The sequence below is a fragment of the Dermacentor albipictus genome, chromosome 6, assembly GCF_038994185.2.
Source record: "Dermacentor albipictus isolate Rhodes 1998 colony chromosome 6, USDA_Dalb.pri_finalv2, whole genome shotgun sequence".
Taxonomy (NCBI): domain Eukaryota; kingdom Metazoa; phylum Arthropoda; class Arachnida; order Ixodida; family Ixodidae; genus Dermacentor; species Dermacentor albipictus.
Window position 1 is genome coordinate 16,999,428 of NC_091826.1, and position 10,130 is coordinate 17,009,557.

At 48.1% G+C, this 10,130-nt stretch overlaps 1 protein-coding gene across 1 annotated transcript; it reads left to right on the plus strand.

The window, feature by feature from the left end:
- Window positions 1-31: 31 nt before the first annotated feature.
- Window positions 32-9,760, plus strand: mTTF (mitochondrial transcription termination factor). Its single transcript, XM_065447312.2, has 4 exons — window positions 32-503; window positions 3,226-3,495; window positions 7,378-7,650; window positions 9,486-9,760. Exons 1-4 carry the CDS (start codon window positions 69-71, stop codon window positions 9,738-9,740), a joined length of 1,233 nt encoding a protein of 410 aa, XP_065303384.2. The 5' UTR covers window positions 32-68; the 3' UTR covers window positions 9,741-9,760.
- The last annotated feature ends 370 nt before the right edge of the window (window positions 9,761-10,130 follow it).

The window sequence follows — 10,130 nt, forward strand, 5'->3', positions numbered from 1 at the left end:
TTATTTAGCATTTAAGACGCAGAAATCAGGATTCCAATCCAATCCATACCAACGTGCCAGCTGCGCTTATGGCGGCGTGCGGTGTTGTTTGGTTTCGCTTGCTTGTTCTGGGGCGCCGGTGCTCGCATCATATCCCGGCATCGTTCCCAGCAAAACGCTTGCTGATCTCAGTGACAGTCCGTGCTTTACAGCGGTGCTGGGCGCACGAAGCGTGCTCGCCAAATCACCGCTTGCGGCTGGCGCCGCTAAACACTAACGCGCCGGCGCAAGACGAACGTTGCGATTTGTGCTCACTGCTGGGCTTTGACAGCGAGCCCAACTACCGTGCCTGGCAACGCGAACACAAGGATGTGCTCTTCAATGTGCCAGACGATCGGCTGGCAAACACATGTCGCTGGCTGCTGAGCGAGCGCTTGGAGCGCGAAGCGCTCAGGAGGCACCCTGCTGTCCTGAAGGTATCCGCCAACACTTTGCGGCGACGCCTGGCCGTTATTCGCCAAGAGGTAGGGGAAGCTTGCGCTAGATTTTGCGTCCATGTGTTTACTGGCAAGGGGCTGTAACTGCTCTCTGCCGGTTTTGTATTGCTGACAACAGGTCACAGAGAATGTATGGAAGCACACGTATTGTACACAGTCATGTTGGGCCGAGGGTGATAACTGTGCTCATCTACAAGGACAGTGTGCTCAGTTACAATTGTTTCATCAGTCCCGTGGACATCTCATAACAGGGAAGCGTAAGGACGAACTTAATGAAAAATAATGCCAACACCAAACTGTTGACACCGTGCAAGTGCGCTTAGCCATTGTTATAAAGACGGCGGAATTTACAGCCACACTTGTAACACTGGAAGTCGGGAACGTGGGTCTTAAGCGATCGTGATCGTGAAAATATAAAATAACTCGTTTTTAGTATTTATATTTTGTTACTTGTGTTGAAACATGTCACCTTACAAGGCCTAAACTATCGCGAAATATTTGCTTTGTTCAACATAGTAAATATCCGATTTGGCAAACAGAGGCTAAATAATTTTTCCATTAGATATGGTGACCATCGCTGGTAGTTGAGCCGACGTATTGCGCATGCAATCTCACGTGCGGCCCTGTTATCTCTGAAATCTCCGTGTGCCAATGACCAGATCATATACAAGATCAACTGCTTACACACGGAATCATGTGTTATGCAGCACAGCTTTGATCTACACCGGCTGCCTTCTACTTCAGTGTTCATTCATTCATTTATATATACTGACAGCCTTTGCAGGCTATTACAGAGTTGAAAAAAAAACAATGTAAGTATACATGGACATAAGTTCAACAACCGCACCCGACACAATATACAAACAAATGCACTGGACAAAAATAAAGCAGCTAAATTAACGAACAAGAATACCGAATACACAAGTTGAGGCAGGAAATTATGTGGCGGGCAATGTAGTACATGCGGACTGTGTAGCTGGTTCAGCACAGAACACTACAGAGATACTGTCGATACCTTTATCTAGGAGTGATGGGTCAACTCTGGTGTTCTTTCGCATGGTGCGCGCAGCGTGTGGTCTGATTCAGAAAAGCAGTACAGACCTGTTCACACACTCGAGTTTCGTGTGTCCTGTGGTCTTAACAGGCGCGACAGGGTATATGTACACCGTATTCGTCTAAACGTAGCTAACACAAAGCATTGATCTTCTTGATTTTGGAAGTGTCACTTCAAAACATTATTATTTTCTAGAGTTGGAAGATTTTTACCTCATCATTGAGATATAGAATAATGAAATTATCATGTTCATGCGATTGACCATTCATACATTATCATGTCTGCCGATATTGTATACCGCATTCATTCGTAGTATTTCATAAACAACACCACATACTGGTTTAAATGTTTCGTTGAGCGCATGCTACCCCTTTGGCTACTGCCACTTTCAGACTTCTCTTGTTTCTTGTTTTCTTTCTTTTTTGTGTGTGTGAGTGCCCAACAAAGTGAGAAAGTGTTTAATAGCCGTGGTGGTAGCTGTCGATAATGTAGCTCACTAATCAATGAATCGGTAGTCACTGGGGAACTTTCCTTATTTAGAATTAAGAGACTATTGGCAAGGTAGGCCACGGAGGGAAAAATGCATGCTCTGGCTCTGCAATTTCCATAGCATCTCTGATCCCGCTCCCTCCAGCACACCCTCGTGAGGTCTAAGTCCTATGTACTGCGCGAACTCCCCCAAACACACACAAAGGTAGTTGAAGGGTAGTCGACGTGTGCCCAAGTTACACACACTGTGTTCTAGCTAGGCTGCCTCCCCTTGGAACTGTGACTTTTGGACGTGTCTGTCTGCTGAGTGATGTGCGGTGAAGCCATCGTTGGTGGATCGCTGGTTGCAAATTATTTAACAGTAGCACCTGCTCATCGATGCATACACTAGACATGTATAGGTAAAGGGACCCAGTAACAATGTTTTAAGTAGACTATTTTTACTCTAGATCTGTTCTCAGTATGTAAGCAGATGTAAGAGTTAAAGGAATTATCATTATTCATGCAAACAAACCAAGTTATCGATTGCAGAAGCATTAAAAAACAGCGAAGGGAGGGTTACCCTCAGCTAAACCTTTGGGTGCTTGGGATGCAGCATTTCACTTGGGCATGATGTAGAACTGTGGTGTCCAATAGAAGCAGGGAATCGATGTTAAATTGCGAAAGTTGGCATTATGGTTTCCAATCCTGTTCAGCCTTTTGATGGCATCATATCTATATTTAAAAAAATATGTTACTTGGTGGAAGTTGGCATGCAATATGCTCGTCTTGTTGATGACATCGTTTCCATCATTACAACAGCTTCCATGTGGCTGTCATGGTAATTAGGCAATAATTAAATTGGCTGTAAAATCAGATGTCATAGATTTTTCACAGTACTCTCAATATTGTGTGACCGTCAATAGCCTGTTACATTTTTAAGCAACGATCATAGTGATGCAGTTCGACATCACATTCTCTGCTTATAGTGCAAGAAGTCAGTGCATTGTGGTGATGCTATTGGTGCTAACCAATTGGGGCCTTGTAATGCACCCGAGAAGCTTTCTCAGGTGCATTACAAGGCCCCTTAGATGTCTGTGTGGTGTTGTTTAACAGATAGTAGTGCCATGTTGCAGACGATATATTGGACAGACATGAAGATGTAAAAAATTAGAATTGAATATAATCCTAATGTGTTTCCTCCATTCCCCCATCTGATTGGTGCAGGAGGAAATCACAGAGTTGAGCTCTGATGCTGTGCTGGCATTACTCTCCTCTTCCGAGTCTCTGCTGTCTTATGTCTCTGACAAGGGAGGCATCTGTACTACGCTACGGGACCGGATGCTCCTGCTGTGCGAGGAGCTGACCCTGTCCGAGCAGGAGTGCTTGGACCTGATAAGCCGAGTACCATGTTTGCTGAGCCACGATCGTGAGCTATTGAAGCGCAAGCTGAGGATTCTCAGGGAGTGTGGCATTTCCAAAGAAGCCGTGCTCAAGGTAATATCAAATTCGACTTTCTTGCTTTGCACTGATATCAAGTTCTATGCTGCTGAGCATGATTTCGTGGGCATAGGTCGGCATACTCACTCATGAATACGCTTTTTCATACATTCTCTACTCACATTTCACAAGTGTGAGATAGAATGCCAATGAAAGACAAATGGAGCGAGTGGATGTAAGTATGAATGGGCATAAGTGCCAATAAAATTTGAATGAATGCGAGCATGAACAAAAGCGAGAATTAGTTAATTTAAGTATGAATGTAAGTGGCTGTCGGCAAGTGTGAGTGTATGTGAGTGTGTATGTATTGAATTGCTCCGCAAAAGGCACTACTGGTAATAAAATAACTTCCAGTGCTTGTCGAATGGGTGCCGCAGTGCTACAGATGATCTACCAAAAGGGGGGGGGGGGAGCCCCTCCATAAAGAATGGAAGGGGTGGGGGCGGACCCACCCTGACTTTAAGCATTGAGCTGCGCAGATGAGTATGAGTGAGTGTGTAGCGTGAAAAAGTAATGGTTAGTGAGTATGAGCAGATATCTTTCTATTGTGCCCTCTGATCTGGCGTGATATGTTACCGGTAGTGACGGCCACATTCCGATCGGGCGGAGTGCGAAACGCCCGTGTATTTAAATTTATGTGTTCTATTTAAATTTAGTTATTTATTTAGCAGCGCAAGATACATTCTTTCTCGCCTCGTCCAAGTCGCAGCAACAATACCGGAGCGGCCGAAGCCTTCCTCGACGCTTGAAAAGCCCTCGGTTGCGAGCACCGTGGTGTGGGAAAGGATTTGGCCATGGCCACCTTTGAACTTATGCTCTCTCCGTACGAATGGGACGGCTGGAGCAAAACGTGTCAGCGCGCGCAGTCACGGAGGTCATGGGTAGCGTAAAGCTTTTCCGGTGCACAGCCACCAGAGGCGCTGCTGTGGTGAACGTCACTACTGCCACGAGTAACTACTTAAGAGGAAAAAACGAACCCAGGAAAGAAACCATTTATGATAACTCAAAGGGAACCTCATTACTTTTCGAAGCGAGATCGGGATGCCTTAGAACACGCACCTATAAAGCGAGATATAAGAAGGAAGAAGGAGCATGTGCCTGCTGCGGTAAAGCTACAGAAACTATGGAGCATGTTTTATTAGAATGTGAAGACGTCTACCCAGTGGTCGATTTAGGCACCACTGGCCTCCTTGAAGCCCTTGGGTTCAGCGAGAGCAGTGGAAAAGTAAACATGTCCGCAATAGGGATTAGTAAGATGCGATTGGAAGATTGGTGGAATAAAAGTTGGGAAACGACAAAAAACGGAGACGTACAAAAGCACAGTGCGCAATAGGGGATCAGAAAATTTGGTTGTGGGAGTTCATAGTGTTTTTTTTTCTTTTTTTATTGTTTAACCTAGGTAGGAAATTAGGTAGTATAATAGCAAAAGCTTGGTGGCGCGACCCGCAGCCCCGTTCCAAAGGGGACGCTCATAACATCCATCCATCCATGTTAATCGTGGAAGTAGGGAAACGACAAGCAATAGAGCCGTACAAAAACAAAGTTCACAATAGCGGTTCAGAAACTTTGCTTATGGGAATTCATCGCGTTTTTTTCCTTTTCTTTTTTTTTTCTTTTTTCACATAGGTAGGACATTAGGCAATAAGATAACAAGAGCTTGGTGGCGCAACCCATCGCCCCGTTCCAATGTGGACGCTCATAACATTCATCCGTGTGCTGTGGCAGAGGAAGATTAGTTTTGAAGAAACGCTAAGGAACATGGATGAAAAGAAATGGTCGGCTAGAGTGCACAAATATCTGTACTTCAAAAGCGTGGACACGGAATGAAGGGAGAAGGCAAGAAAGTTGGCAACGAACTAGAGTGTAATTGAAGGTGTGAATAGACAACTAGAGATCGCAAATAAGAAAGTGAGAGAAACAGAGACGGTAAATTGAATGTAAATGATGAAAAAGAAATACAAAAAACATGGAGGTCTACAAATGCGACAGGAAAAAAAAATCAGGAGTCTATGATAATGCAAACGGGAGTGCCTTGCTATTTGAGGCCTGAGCTGGCTGCCTGAGAACAGAAAACATACTGGAGCAAATATGCGCCACGCACAGCATGAGGCACGTGCGTGCTGGAAAGAAAGCCCGGATGTGACTCGGCACATCGTAAAAGAATGCCAAGGTATTCACCCAGTGAGACCCGTAGGGAGTGTCCTCCTTCCAGAAGCACTGGGATTCAAAGAATATGGGAGGACTAACTGTTCAACAGTCGGGATAAGCATGAGACGAATAGAGCATTCATTGAAAAAAAAAAGCAGGAATATATTGATAAAACCGGAGTCATGGCAAGCATATGTAATGGTACAGTATAGTGATAGAGTTTTTGAACACGAAAGTTAAGAGTGAGATCAGATAGGCAGTGAGCTAGGTAGTGATACATGTAGTAAAACCTGATTAAATCAAGCAGGCTAGGCGACTGTTTGTTCCCGCCCAGTTTCAAAGAGGTGCTAGTGAACATCATCATCATCATCCTACCAAGTTTGCCAATTGTGTGGCCTCCAGACATCATCGGCGGAGCACGCGCAGTAGTCAGTATATTCGAGACACTATAGCAGCAACTCGTAGTGTGTGAAGGATTCGTAACGGCAACATGGCGCCGAGGTTGTGCGCACCCGACAGGCCAGCTCGTCTCGCCAAAGCACGCACCAGCCACGACAAGAACAGGACCGAAGCTCGCGAGACCCGTCTAGCCCAAATTCGTGAAATCGTATCGTGGTCACATAATAATTTAATCGTCGATTTACTTCAACCACCATGTACGTCGACCTTGTATTCAACGTCGACACTTGGTCGACCTTTTCTTTTTTTACATGCGGCACGGTATTAGATACCGTGCCACGTTCGGCCGCTGACAAAATTGAGCATGCAGTGACGCATGCCCTAGAGTATAGCGAAAGCTTTTTATGCGAAGCATATTACTATAGCTCAACCCAGCTCCTCAGTCGCGGCGGTGTCGCCTTCAATACCGCGTGACACCGTGACGTCACGACAGAGGAGAAACGGGGCTCTAACTCGCGCCGTCGCTCGCGGCGTCGCTTTCAAAGCTGACCACGTGACACCATGACGTCACGACAGAGGAGAAACGGGGCTCCAACTCGCGCCGTCGCTCGCGGCGCTTGCCTCTGCTAGACACTCACGAGGTGAGATGCCTCCTGGAGACAGAGCTGCTCGTTGGAATGAGAAGCGAAGGTTGCGGCGTGCTACAGAGACTGTTTCTAGGTGGCTTTGCTATGGCGCAGCAACTACGCGCCCCGCATCGGACGCGGTGAGCGTCGAGCAGCGCAGCGTTCGGCGCGACAACGAAATGTGCGCCTGAGCAAGCGCCGCACGCCTGAGCCGACGCCGACGACACCGGCTTTTTGCGACACGAGCTCCTTAACGCTGTCGCGTTAAAATAACGGCTAGTATGCTTCGCATCCTGGGCTTAACCTTAGCTAAGCCACTGCCATTTTTTCTTAGGCACTGTCTCGCTTTCTTTTCTTTTTATTCGCGAGGATTTGCCGCAAGGCATCAAGAATAAAAGAAAGTTGAATAAATGTTTCCAACTCTGCGTCGTGCAAGAACTGCTTCGCTATCCTTTCAAACTTTTCCATCACCCAACGGTCGTAGTTTCACATTCACATTCTAGTTATTGAATGCTACCTGATTTCCTGCCATGCACAGTACTGTTGCGCCGTCAATGAAGGTGAAGTCGTACTATCAAATATGTGTTATGACGGTTGGGTAAAGACCTGTGCATAACTTTAGCCACTCTACGGCTGGGCAAAGGCCTGCAGAAGTCACTGCCTCTGAGCTGAATGAACACTTGGCGTGTACCATTTCTGGTGGCAGGACCCGTGGGTGTTCCGGCATAGCGAGTCTCTGATGGCAAAGCGAGCAAAGCAGTGCCGTGCGCTGGGCATCCCAATCCGCACGTGGCTGCTGCGCTGCCCCGAGCACGTTCTCCAGCGCCACGTGCAGATTTGGCGAGCCTCCAGGCGGGTGCTAGGCGCACACCCGGACACGCCCGAGTACCTCGCCGAAAGGCTGCACCGCACGTGCCTGGAGGATCTGGTGCGCCGCCACCCACGCCTGCTCAGCATACGACCACCTAAGCTCAAGGAGGTATGGTTCGTTGAGCAGAACGAGTTATATGTTTACATTCAACAGCAAAAGATTGCGGACCGTCGGATGTGAGAAAATGTATTTCCGGATAGTTTAAGACCGTAACCAGTTGATCCGTGTAGCACTATACTGTTTGCATTTACTATAGTACAGGCTGCAGATTCGAATAATCATTACGATCATCATCCTATCTTTATGGCCACTGCCCCGGGATGAAGGCCTCTCCAGCGATCTCCAACAACCCCTGTCTCGCGCTAGCTGACTCCAAATTGCGCCTGCAAATTTCCTAATTTCTGAGTACTAGACTGCATTCCGCAGCTACGAATATATAGAGCTTTTTCTCAGGTCCTGCGATCCATAAGCCTTTGTGGTAGATGGCACCCAGCTACTTCATCCGTTTTGTGCAGCCGGGCAAACTTTGAATGAACATTATCACAGAAACCACCGACGATGATGGTCAATGTCAGCAAGCGAATAGCCCGAACGACCGAGCGAGGGCGCGACAATCCCCCCCCCCCCCCTTTTTTTTTAAAATGTCTCTGAATCCCCTCTTCTCTCCGGTCCCTTGCCTCAACTCGTTTGCCCGAAAGCAAGCGCCGATTGCTTCGGCGCCCCCGCTCCCCCTCCCCCCCCCCTCCCCGCCATGTGTGAGCGTGCGACAGCCTCACCTCAACCTCCATCTGGCTCTTTCCACTTCCGGCAACTCGCTTGCCCGAGAGCACGTACCCTTTCCCTCGCCTGCCCGCTACGAACGGGCAAGCTAGCGAAGCAAAACACGGCGTAGGCGGAAGATGTAAATTCAATACGATGACCAAAACGAGAATAAGATGAAAGCGGGAGCCAACGTTTCGACAAGTGGACTTGTCTTTTGTCGCCTTGAAAAAGACAAGTGCACTTGTCGAAACGTTGGCTGCCGCTTTTACCTTGTTCTCTTTTTGCACATCAAGTTAGCTAAAGAGTGACAGTATCCCCCTCCCCCTCCTTCCGCCCCTATCCACAACTTGGTTGAGCGAGAGCTCACGCGTGACGGTCCCTCCTAGTCCTTCCCCCGACCCCTCTTGGCTACTAGGTTGCCCGAGTGCACGCGCTCCTTTAGTACGCGTTTCCTCGCCTTCCCTCGCCCAAGTCCGGTCACTGACCGCCGTCGTGCCTACTACGGAAACGGCCAAAAGAGCCAAGGGAAGCTATTGGCACTAAAAAGTAAGGTCCGCGTTCCCAAGTCGCCGTTAAATGTATACGCCAAACTGAGCTTAACGAGGACTAACGACGTCTCGAAAAAGGCTCAGTTTCGCCCGAAAGGTGAAGCATCGACTGCGATAGCAAATTAGTGGACAGCTATACGGAGTAAGGATAGTAGCTTTATCGACCGTGTGAACTCGTAAACAAAGACATACTAACCAAATAAACAAGCATGGTGTCGCGCGCGTACACACAAACATGAACACATCTCACTCGATGACCGCGGAAACTCCGCCGGCTTCCCCTCGCACGCTTTCACTCGCATATGCAGCATACGGCGCGCGATGACGATTTTATCGCCCTTGGACTTTATACGGAGCGTTACGGCGACGCCGACGGCAGTAATGCGCCTGGAGTGTCCATATAATTGCTATCGCGATAAAAATTAAGGCAAGACCTTTTGCCGTGGCTTTGCTCGTGTTGTTGACCATTCAGGTACACGGCATTTGCGGGCCTTCTGTGATCCTGGCTCCAGTGGCCAGATCCAGGACGCGCAAGTTCAATAAAGAAACTTTAGTACATACGCAGCACGCCCAACACATGTTGAAATTACGAAATTCTCTTCGACATAGCGCGGATGAAATTCTTTCGCGCAGGTGCTGGACCTTCTGTTCACGAACGGCTACACCGCGGAGCAGGTGTGCCAGTACCCGCGCGTGCTGAGCTCGAGTGCGAGTCGGTTGCGCCGGCGCCTGCAGTGGCTGGCCACACGCCAGGTGCCGCTACCGTCGCTCTACGCCCTCCTGCTATCCGAGAAGGCCTTCGAGCGAACTTACGGCAAATCCTCCGACGAGCACCACCACCACGAGCCTGCCCCGTCGCGACCACCCGAATGCCAAACTGCAGAATAAACACCAACAAAGTCACCCTAGTATTCTGTGCGTCTGTGGTCTCACTCGTGCTCAGTCTCAGGAGAGACAAAAGAGTTCGCTGTTATGGCGCTTCCGCTTTTCTAGAGCTTATCGCTCAAAGAAAGCAAATTTATATAATATCGCAGGAAGGATAAAGCACAATTAGCGCTAACTTCTAGACGTATTTTGGCTGAAAGAGCGCGCAGATAAAAATGCCTTTAACGATTATGCTTACGACGGTCTTCGTTATAATTCTTGGTTACACGTTCCCATCGCCTGCAAAAACGAAGGGGAAATAAAACGGAAGCGGGCTTCTCCTCAAGTAACGTCTTAATGTAGTGAAGCCAGCGTTCAGCGCGAGGGCCAGAAGTAGCAGCAACGGTTTATAAA

Bases quoted from the DNA above. Each gene is read 5' to 3' on its own strand.
- mTTF (XM_065447312.2), top strand. From the start codon at position 69: ATGGCGGCGTGCGGTGTTGTTTGGTTTCGCTTGCTTGTTCTGGGGCGC. The intron at 504-3,225 runs GTAGGGGAAGCT...TGATTGGTGCAG, and splicing joins TGGCCGTTATTCGCCAAGAG to GAGGAAATCACAGAGTTGAG. The intron at 7,651-9,485 runs GTATGGTTCGTT...TCTTTCGCGCAG, and splicing joins GACCACCTAAGCTCAAGGAG to GTGCTGGACCTTCTGTTCAC.